Genomic DNA, 18,024 nt, shown 5'->3' with positions numbered 1-18,024 from the left:
ATGGTCACATATCTGTAACCATAAACACCCCTACAGCTATAACTAGCCTGGTCTAAATTACCTGGCACAAGCGCCTCATGCCACAGGGAGACTAACTTGCAGAGGTTGCTTCTGCCTTGCTTTGGATGTACACACACTCAGATGATCATCTCGAATGAGTCAGTATATTGAGTGTGTTTCCAGCAACATAGAGTTCGGTCTAACAGAGCCGTCTAGGCCTTATCAGCTACTCACTCTCTGGTGTTGGTGTATTTTACTGGGAAATCAAAATGTCCCAAACCCACCAATTATGACTAAATGTTACCAGCATTAGCCATGACCAACTCACACCCACAATTATCATAATGTTTTCCGTGTTGAACATCTACTTCTGAATTTAGGTTCTGCTTGTGTCAAAAGTTGGCTGCTGATCAAATTCAGAGGCTGCATCCTTCAGAGGCTGCATTTGAAGGCCAAATGCATCACAACAGCAACACAAAGCTGCCCCATTTCGAAGGCTCCTTCTAATGAGGCCTAGGAATTAGTCCTTTTCCTGTTTCGCGAAGGATGCGCCCATTCTGTGAAGGTGAAGTGGGTGTGTCCCCGTAAGGTGACAGGATCAGCGCCTTGTGATGCATGGGTAAGGGCGGGAAGAGCTGGTGACGCAAACAGGAAATCATCCATAGGCCAGATCGTCCCATTTATCCATGCTTTCTTTTTGACCATCGAAGGTTGCAGCCCCAGAATTGGGACAAAGTCAATGAATGTATTTAAGCGTTTCATTGGTCATAGTCTACCGAAGATAATGTAGTAAGGCTGTAAATGGTACACATATTCGTTGTGTACCATTACAGCCCTACTATATACAGTGACATGTATCAACTTTTGTCATCAAGCCATGGACAAACAGGTCAGGTTACCGCAAGAGTTCAGCTTGGGAGCTCCCAACGTTTTCTAAATAAGCCGCAATCATGGAATACCACTGAGGCCGATTTAACACTTTTAATTTATCTTCGTGCAAAGCATCTTGGGACTGCATATGCAGCACCATTATGCAGCATAACACAGAGAGCCACCAGCTCTACAGTCAGCCCTGCAGAGCTGAAGTCCTCTCAGCCACCGAGGCTCATAGATATCTGGGTCTCCTATACAAACTTTTGCCTTGCCTGCACCCACCAGGTGAACTGCCTCATTAAGAGCTTCATTAATGCAGTGTCTTGGCAGAATGAAGAGCAGCAGCTACAGCAGCCTGTGTAATTATAAGTCCTGGAGAGGGTCCTCAGATTGCCCTGCTCCTCATTATGGCTCCACAGAGACAAGTCGCTAATTTATTTTCACCATTCATATCACATAGGCTGCTCGGTACTATTCTGCAAATCCTGATTTCTAATAACTGAAAAGGTAAATCTGCACTGTGACATGCACTGAAAAAAGTAAACCACAGCTGTCGTTTGTTTAATGTGTTTTTTCTCATTCCAGTAGTTAAAAAAATATTAATTTGCTCTTTTAAACTAAGCTGTCTAATTTATGCTTATGGGTGAATTGTTTTTTTACTTTACTATAATGCTACTGACATCAGGGAACCAAAGTGAAATTTAAAATTTTGATCAAAGCACTTTTATTAGGTTGAGCGTGAGTCTTTAAAACGTAGTTTTGGCGGTATAATTTTACTTCCGCCTCAAACGGGAGCATGACATTGAAACAAGTAAGGAAAGATATCAGAACCTGTATTTCAGTCAATGTTAGTTAAGCAATTTCCATTAAACATATTGTAATGGTTCTGTGGGAGCTCTCATTGGCTGTTGTGGGAGGTGCATCATGGGAACAGGGATTATGCTGGAGTTTTGCTCATTATGTGTGCATGTTCTGGGCTTGCAGGTAAAAGAGCAAGCTGTACATGTTCTTTGTGTTGTGTTGTATGAGCAAGCTGATGATGGATGTCCAGACTCACCATGGATGTAACAGGTATGGCAAATGATAACTCGGTGGGTCTGGCTTCTATTATCATGCTTGCTCACAGGGTTATGCTTGTGTGCATCCTAGTCTCTAAGGGGCGCACTGGTAACAGATTGGCCTTTTTAAAGGCTGGTAAAAACAAACAATAAAACCTGGCTGGTTCCATTACTGGTTCAAGGAGTGTAACTTGTGTGCGAGTGTGTCATTAGCGGCTCTCCCTCAAGAGAACTGTTACAATATTTATATCATCATATCCTTGACTGGAAATAATTTTCAGCCAACGTAACTCTCAGCCTCTGTGTGGGAAGCAAGTTACAGAACGGAGAGAGCGGGACCCGAAGAGAGTAGTTTTTAGTGTTAACATTTTGGATGAAAATATGTTCATTCCACAGTAAATAATGTTTATATAAAGAAATGCGTTCTGAGTGTAAATCAAAATGTAATTAAGTTTTTTTTGCTTTTATATTTAAATTATGAATGCCTTAAGACTTTATTTGATGCAACTTAAAGTTATTTTGCTCAAACATTCAAAAGTGATTTATATTAAGTTTATAATTTCAGGTTAGATTTAGTAGAATATTTACATTAAGTAATATAGCCAACTAATTTATTTTGATTTAGAACAACTTTAAATATTTGGTTTGTTTCACCTTCAGAAATTAGTTTACATGAATTTAAAAATGTAAAGGTTACAGTAAATGGTTTATTTACATTATAGCAATGCTAAAATATTAGGTGTGACAGATTACTTCAATTTTTTTAAGTTAAACCAGTGTTATATTTTTTTCAGTGTGCAAGACTGTCTTACTTAATCTTTGTTCACTGTTTGTAAAACAGTGTTTCAGTTCAGGTCTGGATTGACGGAGCTTGAATAAAATTGCATTAAAATAACTCTACATTAGGCCACTTGAAATTAATAAATTGTTTTACATGACTCAAACTTCTAAAATATTGATGAGTAGGGGATTTTATATTTTATATTTTTAGCGAAAAGACGAACGGCAACAGAGATATACTAAAACTAGAAAAGTTCTCAAACAGCTCGCGAAGGGTAATATTACTCGGTATATTGATGCCCTGCCAAGATTTTAATACCGTGGGCCCACACACAATCTGACAAACGATAAAAACCATTGTCCGAGAAGCGTCAAATTGAAAAATCCGAGGCTGACATTCAAGATTTTTCACCCACAGTTTTTGAGGTGAAAAAAACGGATTTTTTGAAAAATATAAAATATAAAAAAAATCGAGGCGGCACCAAAAAATTGAGGCGGGCGGCCATGTAAAACAATTTATTAATTTTAAGTGGCCTTACAAACAATTCCAAAAAGTGCTGTATTAACAGAAAGAATCTAAACCACTCAATCAAAGTTAAATAAAAAGTTTATCCCCATCGAGTCGCTGCAGTATAACCTGGACGGCATTAGCAGCGTAATACAAACGCAGCTAAAATATAACGCAAAGGCAAAGAGTCCAGGCGAAAACGTGGGAAAGAAAGTGAAAGGGATGGGACTCACGTTACTTCTTAAAATGCATTCACAGAGGTTTCCGGATACCTTGTGCCTCCGAGAGCCTGCCAGGCTCGCATTTAATGCGATTTCCGCCGTCACATGGCCATATTTCGTGAAACTCAATTTAGAAAATGCTCCAGAGATCCCTAAAGTATGAACGCTGATCACATATGTGACTCAGGGGAGTCTTTGGAGCTTAGTTCTCGGCTGGAGCTCAGCAGGACAATGCGATGGATGGGGGCGCAATTAAATCTGTCTTGAATTCATAACACAAAGTTGTATAACAAAGTAATGAGTCCATGTACAGATGAGTGATTGCAGGAACATGCATGGTCGATCGTGCTGTACCAAGCTGTTACCTTGTGAAAGGTCTAAGGGAGAAACGCCTCTCTTTACAGAGAAGGAGCGACGCTCTGACTCCCTCTGGAGGGCAAACTATGTATAACTAGCACTTTTCAAAACTTTCAGTGGTTCAATCATTCGGGCCCCAAGCCGACCAACATTACGTCACCCGTATACCTGCTATTATTAAGTTATCATAAAGCATTTGCTTACCTGGATCCGGCTTGCAAGCGGTGGAACAAAACCCACAGGGGGCTAAGGACCAAATCAAAAGACATAAAAGATGTGGGAAACGCGGAATGAAATGAATCTGATCTGAAAGCAGTTTCAAATTAGCGGGTGCATAGGTGAAACTCCGTGGGACCACCGTTTGTCTCCTTAATTAATCCAGCCCCACCGTCTCTGGTCCCATGTGTAGTCCATTAATATGCCTGTATATCGTATTGCATAACACGTGACTCCCCTTTACTTTAATGTAATAACATACGCATGACTTCTGGGCGCTTTTGTAGCGGAGGAGACCATCTACTGAAAGCTTTAGCGCTGATGTCATAAGCGTTTGCTTTTTAGTCTTGTACAGCATCAATTTATGATCACATTTTGAAAAGCGTTTCTTAGAAAAGGCCATAGTTCTTCATTTCATGGGTAACTACATAGATAATTATCCGCGGTTGTGTTTCAATTTTAACTTGTTTTTCGGCGTTACAGTCTCCTTTCCGTGCTCTTTAGGCTTTCTCCACATGCTGTCTGTAGATACATACAGACACTCCTCTACTTACGAACGAAGAGGACTGTTAGTCCAAATTGTGTTCATTGAGCTCCCGTTTCCTGTCCGCAACATCATTTTTCTTTCTGCACGCCAGTTCCGCCTAGTACGACTTCTGGCCGCTACTCCCGTCGCGCAGCAGCGTAGCGTGCCGACTCCGATCATCCTAGTTCTTTGTACTTGCGTATACCCTTAAAATGATGCTGAATAACGACTTACGAACATTTCAAGTTACGAACGGCCGTTCGGAATGTATATCATTCGTAAGTAGAGGAGCGTCTGTATATTGATGATACACCAATATCCAGTACACATTAAATAAGTAGGTCTACGGCTCTGTTAATTGTAAAATATGTCATGGTTTTGTATATGGGACATGTTGCTTGGATCTATTTGCATGAATGCTAAATTGAACACGGAAAAATCACTTTATGCAACATATAAGCTAAACTTAACATATCTGAAGAAAACCTTAGCAGAAGATGGTTTCCATCCATCGACCTCTGGGTTATGGGCCCCAGACGCTTCCGCTGCGACACTACTACACACACACCTACAAAGCTATTTACAGGCTATATCTACAATATATGATGTAATAAATGTGTATGTATATATATATTTTAGAAATAGGAATATATTAGAGATAGAAAGCATAGAACGACGTTTATATTGCGTGCTGCCAGGGTTTTTCTTTCATAATGTAACACTAGGCGGTGTTCCATTGTGTGGTGTGCAGACAGGTGGATCTGTTCGCCGGTCTCCAGCCGAACACTGGCGGCTTAATGGATGCATCTTCAGCGGGGCTGCCCGATAATTCAACCCAATAACAACGGTAACTAACGGCTCATAAAAATTTATTTATTAAAGAAAAAATTGGGCCATATGTTTCAAATCCAGGATTACAGGATGCGCATATACCATCCGAATTGTGCAAAAAGGTTTTATATTCATTTATTTAATTATTCATTTACCCATTAAACTGCAGAAACAATGAATGAGATACAAAAAGCATTATGCGGTTCTGAAAACCATACAAAGCGTCACCAAGAACACAGTATTTCCACCATAAACCTTATTTTAATATCTTTTTCACTTTTCACTCCATCTCTTCCCCCAAACCCCAGTCTGAGTGTGACCACTGTGGATGATAGACAACCTGCAGTCAGTGGGATGAGGCGGACCCCCCCCCCCTCCCCCCGCACCGGAGCGTGGGGGGGGGGGGGGGCACAGCCTCTGGAATGTCAAGCACTGAGCGGGAGTGGGAAGCCCGCAGAATGACACGCTAAGTGCCGCTTACTCTGATCTCACTCATGTAAGTTACCCCACTACAACTTTTAAGGTGAAGGAAAAGACATTTTAGGCACGAGCTGCATAGCGATGACGGTGGTGAGGGTGAGCCGAGGGGCCGAAATGGTGGTGGGGGGTTAAATTAAAGTAAAAATGCCACGACTTCTACAGCAGTTCTAGTCCCTGACGGTACTTCCGGCCCCGGGGCTGGTTTAGAATTTGACAGTCCACTGCTTGACGCTGGCATCGTGGGAGACTGTCACTAGGGTGTGCTCATCCAGCCAGGCCAGGCCGCTGACGTGGTGGAGCCGGTGGGCATCTGTGGGGGGGGGGGGGGGGGCAGAGGGTCTGTGAGGCTGGGTACCTACGATAAGGACTACTGTGGGGGGTTATTGGACAGACAGACATTGAACCCCCAACACTGGTGTTCAGAGTGGCTCCAGCTCTGCCCATTGAGCCAAGAGTCTAGCTTAGGTTTTGCATTTTCCCCATTTCTCCATCAGAATTGTATTTTTAGTCATTAAATCTCAGCTGATTTAATTTGGAGTGATACCAGAATGTCATGGGGGGGACAGAATTCATATTTAATACATAGATACACATTTCATTGCATGCCACCGGTCTCACTTAAAGGACATTAGGGACACACAATCCCACATCTTAAATTAGACACAGTCCCGCAGAGCTGGGCTGCCATCTGGATTCAGGCATACAGCCGACTGAGGGCTTATGCTAAGGGAGGAGGTCTCTGATCCCAATGAAAGCAAGGCCAGCTGACACCCCCGTGCCGTACGCGGGCCAACACCACCCCATGGCATCGGGAGTTCAAGGAGGCAGACTCACCTGGGATCTTAACCCGCCTGTCTGGGTCACTGACGGCCCACAGGTAGACCAACATGTCCATGCCCCCGCTGGCAAAGTGCTCGTTATCCGGGGACCAGGCTAGGCAGACCACCTTGGCATGGTGCCCATAGAAGTCATTCTTCACCTGGGGAGGAAGATGTGGAGGCCGCAATCAAGCCTGACACCTCTCACAGGAAGAACAAACAGCCACAACTGAGGCACAAGACGCCGACCGACTTACGGCGTATCCGTCAGCCACGCTGAAAACCGTGATGACCTTCTTCTCGTCTGCCACAGCCAGGAAGGCACCGTCGTTGGAGTATGCCATGTCCGTAACTGGCCCCTTGGCCTCCATCGTCTTCCCATCATCCTTCAGCGTGTTCCCTTGGATGGAGAACAAATGTACCATTCCATCCTGGAGGGGACAGAAACACTATCAGAGGCCAGCAAGGGGCATATGCAGAGTGTACATTCAGGCCACTAGACATCTGATGTTCAGTCAATGTTACAGGTGTAACAAGTGATTTTATGTTAAAGACAGCATCTCTCTCTTCACTGGTCCACTTACAGCTCCGCCCACTGCTGCAGTCCCGCCTCCTGGGTGAAGGGCAGCCGACTCGGGCTCAAACCCCAGGTTCTCCAGAGTGAAGCACTTCTTCTTGTCTTTCATCAGAACCAGCTGTCCGTGCACAAGAGAGGGAGACGGCCAGATGATTTGGCAACATTTAACGAGTTTAAACAGGCCGCTGAACTCACGACCGACAGGATTACCTGCCCAATGCAGACAGCTAAAGCATATCCCCCTGGTCCCACTGCGATGCATTTGGGCTGGAAGTCCATCTTCAGCAGGTCAGAAGCACTAGAGAATAAAAGCTCCATAAGAATGGTACAAGAAACCACCCAAAATGAGCCACAAACTCGCAGGCACAGAGATTCAAAGGACCTGCTAACTATTTTCTCTGAAGTGTGATGAAAACAGTCAATGCCAATGCCAGCCAACCCCCCCCATCAGCTACAAAAGGCAATAAATTACAGGTCCCAGCATGAAGCAGCCCAGCTTAGGCAGGACGGTAAAGGACGGTCAAGGCATGTAGAGATATTAAGGCAAGTAAGGGGTTAAAGTGAGAAGCTAAGTTCAAAGCATCTTTAGCAGTTCGCAGCAAAGGGAAACATTACGAGTGTGTAACTTTAATGTGAATAATGCTGTATTCTATTCTCCCTCATGTAGAGCAGGAATTCCTGATTGCAAGAGACCACCACAGCAGACCACCACAGCAGACCACCACAGCAGACCACCACAGCAGACCACCACAGCAGCTACCTGGCTCACCTGTACTCCTTCCTTCTCAGGTCGGTGAAACGCACAGTGTCGTCCATGCTGCACGTGACCAGCTGGCCGTCCTTGTTCACAACCATCTTGGCTACCAGGTTGCTGTGCCCTTTGCCAGAGAATCCGTCATTATCCCCAGTCTCGGCGTCCCAGTAATGTGGGAGGGGTTAAGGAAAGCAACTAGGGGAGAGCCCATGCTCCGGTGCGGCCACACGCCACCTAGCTGTCAGACCGGCAACAGCAAGGACCCGGAAGCCGCCACCCCCCAGAAAGGATATTGATGTGTCCGTCATGGCTCCCGGAGTAGATGTAAGGCCGGCCCTCATTCCTGTGAGCCGTCAGCGACTGGATGGGCTTACTGTGTCCCTGCAACATCACAATTCAGCATGGTGTCAGCGAGGCTGGATTTATGGCTAATCCTCAGCCGCAGATGTGTGGCGAAAGCCCACATTTATCACAGGGATAAACGAACGCCCCCAAAATGCGGAGACACCCGTGAACTCAGAAACTTCATAAACTGAAATAAAATAAAGATATGAAAATAAAATCAAGAGCTAAATTAAAACAATAAATATTGCTTCCGAAATTTTAAATGATAATGTAAAAAATATATATATTTTTACACATACATACATACATATACATATATATACACACACACTGTTACATTTTTAAATACTATTTTAAACTTGATTAATTACCATTATTAATACCTGGAAGGTTTTGCCTGTTTTATGAGCACAGCACGTAATGTTTACCGTTTTCACAAAGGATTTTTTAACGGTCTCACGCAAACAGCTCTACCACTCTCAGTCAATCATCCATGGAAATAAAATGACTAAAATGTAAACAAAAATACACAAAAAAAAACAAATAGAATACATCTTAAATTTTTTTTTTAATTAAAAAGTAAAACTGGATTCCAAATGAAAATTGAGAATGAAAACGAATATATTTGTTTTTTTTAAGAATCAGAATACTGCCATGAACCAAAAGCGCGCATGTGCGCACACACACACACACACACACACACACACACACACACACACACACGTAGTCATATCTGTGGGCAAACCCTAACCTCAACAATGACAACCTTAACCCCTACCCAACATAATAAAAAAAAAAAAAAAACAGGCTTTTAATCACATGGTGGGGACCAAACGTCCCCACATGTATGTATAAGTAATGTATATCTGACCCACGGACACACACTGTAAACGCCCCCCCACCTTGATGGTGCGCAGCGGCCGGTCGGGGTTGTTCCGGTCCAGGTAGTTGATGTAGCCAGACAGCGAGATGCTGAGCAGGTGGCCCTTCTGCCACAGGCAGCCCAGCTGCTGGTCCAGGACGTCGGCACCCATGTGGAAGGTGGTGACGGCCGTGTTGGCCGCCACGTCCCACAGCTTCACCGTCTTGTCCCCAGAGGCGGAGATCAGCTGCGTGCTGTCAGCGCTCCAGCTCACCTGGGGGGTGGGAAGGGGCTGTGTTTAAACACGCCTGACAGACGGCCGTTAATGAAAACGATCTCTTATGCGGTGCGTTGCCTGGGGGGGGGGGAGGGGGGTGGAGCAATGCATGACACAGCAAACACAGGAGAGCATCATGTCACCCCAGTGACGTCCCACCAAGGATGGCAAGGGCTTTCATAGGTGGCACAGGGATTCATTCAGACGCTGTTCTGCCCACAAATAGAGCCTGTGGCAGCCAAGCAGGCGGTATACCCTGCACACAGGTCCGGATCAGCATGCCAGCAAAACAGGGTTTGTCACAGCAGCTGCTATTGCTCACTGGCACTGCTCACTGCCACTAGCTATGATCAGTCAACCTACTACATTTTATCTCATCTGCCTAACCCTCTTAGATGTAATCTATAGGGGGAGGGGGGCAATAGGAATACAAATGACATCACACCATGGAGAAATACAGAATTTTAATCCATGATGAATCATTGCAAAAGACTGCATGTACTGTACCAATACAGGACATGACCCAGCAAGGTTGAAGTATCAGTGTTGTTCATATAAGGAGCACACACAAAAAGACACTGCACCCATAATTTGAACAGGAAGGCCTCAACTGGATATTTACATTAACTACTGTACAGAAGTAGGTCAACATGCTGACTTATCATGGTGGGAACGCCCCCGGTTCAGGAAAGAGGTGGTACATGCCAACATAAACACATACCAAGGGTAGTGACCTATCCAACCAAACTATTTTTAAAGAGGGGAAGGCCTCATGTGCATCTGTTCCCTCTTGACTGTGAACTAACGCGCAGGTCGTTTCTGCTCCATTAGTGAATTTATCACTTCTGGAGGATGAAACATCAATATCCTGAACAAACGAGGAGCTTGGCTCCTTCAGAATGGACCAAACAGCAAATGTGGCCTCCATCACGCCCCCCACAGGCTGTGACCTGCAACACCAGGCCCAGCACTCATCTGGAGAAGCTTCTACATAGCTTGGTGACTCCCCACCAATCCGGCCTCCTGTCCATCTCTGACCATCTAGAAACGAAACTCCAAACCGAATGCAACAAGATTTTGGTCCGGTCTCCTTGTCAGTTCTAAGTCAGGGCACCTGGTTGGTCAGGAATTTTGTGAGCACTCAGCGGCAGCCTGGAGCGCCCCCAGCAGGCCGCGCTGCACACTCACCGCGTAGACGCCACCGTCATGCGCCTTTGCACCGCCCAGCGCTCCTGTCTTCTCACCCGTCTTTCCATCATAGAGGAAAATCTGGTTGGAGACGGAACAAAAGAAAACATTAACAACGTCCGAAACGCACAGCTAATTATCTCGTCAACAGGCTTCTATATGAAATCCTTTGTTTTCCACATTTAGAGACAGATTTAAAGTTACTGAAGTCATGCATTTGGGGATCTGAACTAACATCCATCATTTTAAGGGTTCAGACCACTTCCTGTCTGCAGGAGTAACTGGAATGCCCAGTTTTACATGAGCTGTTTCTTTAGCCTTCCGTGTGTGTCATGCCTCAGAAGGTTAGCCAAGAGAGTTGGGGGGGGGGGGTGTTTTTAATTCCCTGTCCGGTTACTGGGACCCCAGTGAGCACACGGCCCATTTAGTGTGGTCTTGGGTTTTGCTGACATATAGAGAAACATCTGCAGCTACATCTCCTCCCTAAGATCAACGGGCACAGAAAGGATGGTGCTACTGTAGTTTTTGGTTGGGGGGGTCCTGGAAGTATAATTAATGGCACCCTGCAAACTGAGCTAGCGTCAAGCTTTACAAGGGGAACATTTTTGTACCATGACATTTTAGCTGAGCAAATCTAGTGAAATATCCAGCTACATAATGCTATGTCTGGATTGATTGAAGGGTGAGCAGTGCATGTAGGGTAGGGTGGGGGAGGGGGGGGCTCACCTGTCCATCCGCACCTGCGGAGGCGAACCTGCTGCCATCCGGAGAGAAGCGCACACAGTTCACGAACCGGCTGTGATCCTGGGGGGTTGGCAGGAATCCAAAGTCAGTCCATTTAATTAATAAAAAAAAAAAAAAAAAAAAAAAAGGACACTGCCCCCCCACGCCGCCTCAGTCCAGCACAGCTGGCTGCTACAGGGTCCATCTGACTCACGGAGGACGATGCGTTTTAAAGAGAGGCACAGAGACAGAATGGATCCTGTTTTTATCAGAGCAGCCCTTTGTAAACATGCATGCATATTAACACGGCCGTGTACACCTAAGAACAGGGTGTCCCGTTACACGGCGCACTCCTTCAATGTTTAATAACACCCAGCGCCCGTGAAGGGGAGGGATTCCCCAGAAGGGAGCGCCCTCTCTCTGCACCACAGGGGCCTGGGTCCTTAGCGTCCGCTAAGGGGAGGGATTCCCCAGAAGGGAGCACCCTCTCTCTGCACCACAGGGGCCTGGGTCCTCAGCGTCCGCTAAGGGGAGGGATTCCCCAGAAGGGAGCGCCCTCTCTCTGCACCACAGGGGCCTGGGTCCTCAGCGTCCGCTAAGGGGAGGGATTCCCCAGAAGGGAGCGCCCTCTCTCTGCACCACAGGGGCCTGGGTCCTCAGCGTCCGCTAAGGGGAGGGATTCCCCAGAAGGGAGCGCCCTCTCTCTGCACCACAGGGGCCTGGGTCCTCAGCGTCCGCTAAGGGGAGGGATTCCCCAGAAGGGAGCGCCCTCTCTCTGTACCACAGGGGCCTGGGTCCTCAGCGTCCGCTAAGGGGAGGGATTCCCCAGAAGGGAGCGCCCTCTCTCTGCACCACAGGGGCCTGGGTCCTCAGTGTCCGCTAAGGGGAGGGATTCCCCAGAAGGGAGCGCCCTCTCTCTGCACCACAGGGGCCTGGGTCCTCAGCGTCCGCTAAGGTGAGGGATTCCCCAGAAGGGAGCGGCCTCTCTCTGCACCATAGGGGCCTGGGTCCTCAGCGTCCGCTAAGGGGAGGGATTCCCCAGAAGGGAGTGCCCTCTCTCTGCACCACAGGGGCCTGGGTCCTCAGCGTCCGCTAAGGGGAGGGATTCCCCAGAAGGGAGCGCCCTCTCTCTGCACCACAGGGGCCTGGGTCCTCAGCGTCCGCTAAGGGGAGGGATTCCCCAGAAGGGAGCGCCCTCTCTCTGCACCACAGGGGCCTGGGTCCTCAGCGTTCGTTAAGAGGAGGGATTCCCCAGAAGGGAGTGCCCTCTCTCTGCACCACAGGAGCCTGGGTCCTCAGCTTCCGCTAAGGGGAGGGATTCCCCAGAAGGGAGCGCCCTCTCTCTGCACCACAGGAGCCTGGGTCAAGAGCTGTGTGGCAATTAGCAAAAGGAGTTTAATCCGGTGTGTTAAGGGGAAACCCAAATATGTGCAGGGCTCTGGACCGTCAGGACTGGAGTTTGACACCCCAGCGCTAAAAGGAGATTCCCCAGAAGGGGGCGCTCTTGTGGCAGACTCCTTCAAAGGGCCGGGCTGGCCTCTGTCTGTGGGCTGTGGATACCAGCCGAAAGTAGGAGACATTATTTATCAAGGCCTGTCTGGTAGACACAGCCCACCCAGCAGGCCCGCTGAGGACTGGCCCTGAGCCCGGAAGCTTCCGAACAACAGCAGCCAGTGCAGAAAATCAAGGGGAAGAAAACATCCCCCTTCTTAAACTGCTGAGCCAGTACTGCTGGATCAGCCTCGATGTCAGTCACTAGGTGTGATATCTGTCAAAATGCAGTCAGCTGGCACCCTCCCCCCCATAAACACTCGACTGCTCTACATTCTCACAATTACTGTGCAGTGGTACTTCAGTACTACACCAGCTGTACTACATCCCCCGCAGCAGGTCAGTAGCTGCCAGATCCTCTACACCTTCAGGTACAGGTTGCATTCCAGACATACAAGCTGAAAAAAGGGGAAACTACCGATTAATCTCACTTGATACTTTTCTGTGCATTGACTGGTTCAGAACTACGTCCATCAAACTGCAATGAGAACAGATCCAATACCAAGAAACACAGGAAATCAGGAAGTGGATGCCAGCCCAACTTAGGGAACATACAAATCACAGAGAGCAGGAGTTGAACCCACAACCCTGGAGGCCACAAGGTTCCTCACACAGCTACAGTTTAACGTCACACTGTAACCGAAAGGAGAAGTCTTGATTGAGTCTTGATGGATGACTGTCAGAGACGGCCTTTAGGGGGCATGACTCACGCTCATGGTGAACTTGAACTTGAAGGGTGGCCCCTCGAAGAAAGCGGAGCAGTTGTCATCGCTGCCGGTGACCAGGCGGTACGGCCGCGTCTGCTTGATGTCCACGCTGTTGATGATCTTGTTGTGGCCGGAGATCTCGCCCACCGAGGAGCCAGTGTCCCACAGGAAGACGGCACCAAACCTGCCAGCAAGGGGTGAGAAACAGCCGGGACAATAACCATCTCGCCTGCTCTCAGTCCCCCTCTGCGCACATCAGAAATGGCCACTCTGAAGAAATGAAATTCCCTCCAGTGAAAGGCCTGTCAACACCACACTGGGGAGGGCCTCATCTGGCAGAGCTGCTTTCCATGCCGACCAAAATTAAAATGAATGTTTTACCAAGCAGCTAATTAAACAGACAATAAACCAGGGGTGGGCAATCTTACCCACAAATGGCTGGTGTGTATGGGGGTTTTCACTGCAACTCCCGAATTAGATTAGAGGACTGATTGGCTGAAGACTCCTCAAACCAAGGTGTGACCAGCTGACCTAAAGGTTTTCCCAAAAACCTGCATACACACCAGCCCTGTGCGGATAAGATTAACATCCCCTGCGATAAACCCACCAACTGTCACAGACACCTTAAGAAATTCATTACAGGTAACCGTCACCAGAAATGAATTATTGATTGCTGTGGGTTACTACTGCAATTCAAGCTGCAGTATTCAGCTTAACCCACCATTCAGCTACTTGATTATTACACCACTTCAGAAATGAGACAACGTAATTTTATAATCTCAAAATTCACTATACTGAATGAGAACACTATGAAAAAATCCATGGCAATCTGCTAGCTGACAGGAGAGCACAGGACAAGACCTAAAGACAACCCAGTGACAATTTTGAGGGGGACAAGGGGACAACTCCAGGGAGCCACGTAAACCGGCCCAAATTTTCCCCCTGACTGTTCTACAGTCTTCGCTCACACAAAGACAGCTTCGTAGCCAGAAATCCTACACCAGAGCTGGGTCAAGAAAAGAAAAAGCACAGCAGATCCCACAAAGATTAAGAGCGACACAGAAGGCTCAGTGTGAAGCCCGGGTGCGCCCGGTTTACTGGGTCACGGTGCAGTTTTAAAATAGGCGCCCCCTATGGGACTCTTCTAGGAATGATTTTCTCAAATATTCATCATTCCATCTGACTATGTCCCTGTGCTGCGGAGAGCAGTGACAGACCCTGTTCTGGCTCTGAATACATTACTGTCCTACAAAGTATTCATTACTTACCTCTGGCGCAGTTGGTCGCCCCTTATTTGCACTGAAACAACCCACTTAACAGCATTTTAAACGATCTGAGCAAGTCTACATGAAATGTAACCTCTAGGCAAATTAGGACAAACTAATACTTATAAAACAGACAACCCCTCATTCAAAGTATTTACACTGGCAACTGCCTGACCAGACTGTAAGCATCTGTGCTGAACTGACTCTCAGCAGAGGGTTCAGACCGCCACTGCCTGGCCGGAAAGCAGGAGTCTCCACAGTAAGACTCACTTTTCCCTGCCTTCCCCCACCATGGCGATTCGCTTGCTGTCCTCCGTCCAGGCGATGTCTTTGACCTTGCCCGAGAAAGGCTGGTACTCATACTTCAGCAAATGTTCCTTCTGGGTGGTGTCCCAGATACGGATCTTGCCCGAGATATCTGTATGAGGGAAGTTTCAAAAGTTTTAAACAAAGACCACTGAAAGAAAGTGCATGAGTTAAGATGTGAGACAGTACATTAATTTTCTGTTTCATATTCGTTCATTCTTGGGGCTAGCCAGCACACAACCCCCTTGGATCAGCTGGAGTTAAACGGCTTGCTCAAGAACCAACAACTTAAAGTGGCTGGCAGCTTAATCATATATTTCAACAACCTTCTGGATATGGGGCCAGATCTGCAACCTACTGAGCGACACGTCACCCTTAAAACATTTTAAACTGATCAAAAACACAAAGACTGGACAGCCCTTTCATCAGATAAACAAGCAGAGATTCAGAAACACTAAGGTGTGGTGATTACAACAAAACAGCAGAATTACAAGCCACAAGCGCACAGCATGCCTACCCTACCTGCAGACGCAATGTAAAAGCCACTGGGGGAGTATTTGGCTACAGTGACCTGGTGGGGGTGTTCCGTGTAAATGTCTGCGATGGCAGGATTCTAGAACACAAACTGGACGTTATCCAATGGCGACAGACAGGTAATTAATGAATAATCAGAGACTCGGGAATGAATTACATCGTATACACTCTGACAGAACTCAAGCAGAGCTCAACTTGAATCGTATCAGCAAAATTAAACAGCCCTTTAACAACGGCTGAAGATCATATTACTATTACCACTAATTTATCATTATCATCATTATTATACCATTAGAGACAAAAACAGCTTAAATAAAACATACAGCAGGGCATTGGTGAAGGCAGTTAATTTGGGGGCAGTGACCATACAGACCTATAATTAAAAAGTGATACATTGCATTCACTCATCCCCCTCAGCAATGCTGAGATCCGCATAAAGTGACCACCTGTCATACTTTATAGGAGAGATAAAGCCCTGTCACCTCCAAATATCAATCTTAAAAAAACATGCCCATTCCAGCTCGAGAGACTGGTGTCCAGAGCAGAGAGAAGTGCGGCCGAGCTGCCTACATCAATGTTCCTGATGATGACACTCTTCCCATTGGTGTAGAGGAAGTTGTTTCCTTTGGGGTCACCTCCAAGGGTCTTGGAGACACCCCTCTCCATTTGGGGGAGGCTGGCAAAGACTTTCTCTGGGTACAAAGGGGAAAGAGTAGGAGGACCATCATCAAAAATCAAGGCATCAAAGTGACCCATCAGCAGCAGTCAAGGTGCCCAGGCTCCTCTCGCTGTATCTGTGCTTTCAAAAATGACAGCTCTTAATGCAGCCAAACCAAGTTATCAAAAAAGTGCAGAGTTAATTGAAGATGCACATTTGGATGTGTAACACAGCAAATGGGAGGTATTCACACTCAGCCAAGAAGCTAAATTGTGTCATTACAGCGGTGGAAATCCCAGAAAAACTCTTCATGATAGCCAGGGAACTCTGAAGGCAGCTCAAGGAACCGGGGCAACCGGAAGATATTTAAAAAGTCCCCGTTTCCTCGCAGACCTCTTTACAAGGAACTAAAATACATAAACGATGGCATTTGTGGAGACCACATCGGATGACCGCTACTTTCATTCTCTGATCAAAGCCGAGGGACCAATTCGCAGAAGCTCTGCAGAAAAGCACCATTTTTTCATGGGCGTGAATGTTAACTGAAAATAATACACCTGAACAGGCAGGAATAGGTCCGCACTTTTCCGCATTGTAACAAATGCCAATCGGTTCGACTCAATTTCAGTGGGCTGACGATCTAAATAAAAATGGCCGGGATTGTTTTGTTTTTACGGGGGTGCGAGAGATCTGGCAGAGGGGTTACGAAACCTCGCCGGTCGGACACGCATGCAGTCTGCAAATCCCACCAAGAAGTTATCCGACAGGGCGAGGCTCCTAGCTCCTCCGGAGTCCGCTCGGCCGGTAACTGCTGCCCGGGGTACATAACGCTTACATACTGCAAGTATCGATCACGATGTGTGGTATACAGTAAGCCAACCGATCGGCGACTTACTCAGTTCGTACGACATGCTGACAGGCGCCGCAATAAGCTCTTCGTACGGATGAATAGTCAGTAGAGCCTCCGTGCTCAGACTCCTTGCTCAGATCCCTGCACCGCCGACTCGGCCCAGACTCGCCCAGCGGCACCAACGCGGAAGAAAGTGTCGCGCGCCGCGCCTTTATCCATATATGGTAAAATCGGCCACGGCGCGCGCGCCTGACATGCTCTCTCAGGAAGTGACGTCCTTCTCACGGCCCAGAATTGGGAAGCTAGGAATGGGGGGCTGTTTGTTTCTTATTACTTTCACCGCATTGTATTTATGAAAACGTTGTAACCATCACAAGGTTACATTTTATAACACGTTCTGTCTGCTATTACTCAGGTGTATGGAAAACAAAACGCTAGTGCATTGCAATTAGCAGCGATGCCTAAAGCGGACGCATTCACCACTCTTTTTTACATTTACCATATGTCCATGACATTCGATGTAAGAGTCAAGTTAAATGCCCTTATTGATGCTTTCGGTGCTTTAAAATATGCGTGTTCTTAAAAAAGTACAAAATTAGAAGCGTCTTTAGTAAAATGTTTACTTATGGATCATTTCGAAAAAGTATAGGCTGCACAATTCAGTAACATTACACATGAATCTGACTCTTGCATGACACTTCCTTAAAACTGCTGTCAACTTCATGTTGAACTATTTATAAAAACAACAAGGTGTGTTCA

The 18,024-nt window shown here is 46.8% G+C and overlaps 2 protein-coding genes across 7 annotated transcripts in view; both read right to left on the bottom strand.

Annotated features, from left to right (window-relative positions):
* The window catches only part of slc2a9l2 (solute carrier family 2 member 9, like 2), a 130,542-nt gene extending 126,198 nt beyond the window's left edge, over positions 1–4,344 (bottom strand). For 2 of the 6 annotated variants that reach the window (XM_072718536.1, XM_072718539.1), the window contains exon 1: positions 4,002–4,344. The gene's annotated coding sequence lies outside the window, so the exon portion shown is untranslated. Of the gene's footprint in view, positions 1–3,452; positions 3,794–4,001 lie in introns of those variants that run through there. The other 4 variants (XM_072718534.1, XM_072718538.1, XM_072718535.1 and 1 more) reach the window with 2 other exon arrangements.
* A 1,047-nt stretch (positions 4,345–5,391) lies between these two features.
* wdr1 (WD repeat domain 1) lies at positions 5,392–17,473 on the bottom strand. The gene is made up of 15 exons (XM_072718530.1): positions 17,311–17,473; positions 16,328–16,449; positions 15,746–15,836; positions 15,188–15,335; positions 13,656–13,836; positions 11,398–11,475; positions 10,672–10,752; positions 9,247–9,480; positions 8,288–8,380; positions 8,015–8,166; positions 7,456–7,543; positions 7,253–7,363; positions 6,926–7,099; positions 6,685–6,829; positions 5,392–6,160 (listed from the first exon to the last, which is right to left on the bottom strand). Exons 1-15 carry the CDS (start codon positions 17,324–17,326, stop codon positions 6,054–6,056), a joined length of 1,821 nt encoding a protein of 606 aa, XP_072574631.1. The 5' UTR covers positions 17,327–17,473; the 3' UTR covers positions 5,392–6,053.
* Between the last annotated feature and the right edge of the window lie 551 nt (positions 17,474–18,024).

Source organism: Paramormyrops kingsleyae, chromosome 12, assembly GCF_048594095.1.
Source record: "Paramormyrops kingsleyae isolate MSU_618 chromosome 12, PKINGS_0.4, whole genome shotgun sequence".
NCBI lineage: Eukaryota > Metazoa > Chordata > Actinopteri > Osteoglossiformes > Mormyridae > Paramormyrops > Paramormyrops kingsleyae.
This window is presented reverse-complemented; position numbering and strand designations above follow the sequence as displayed.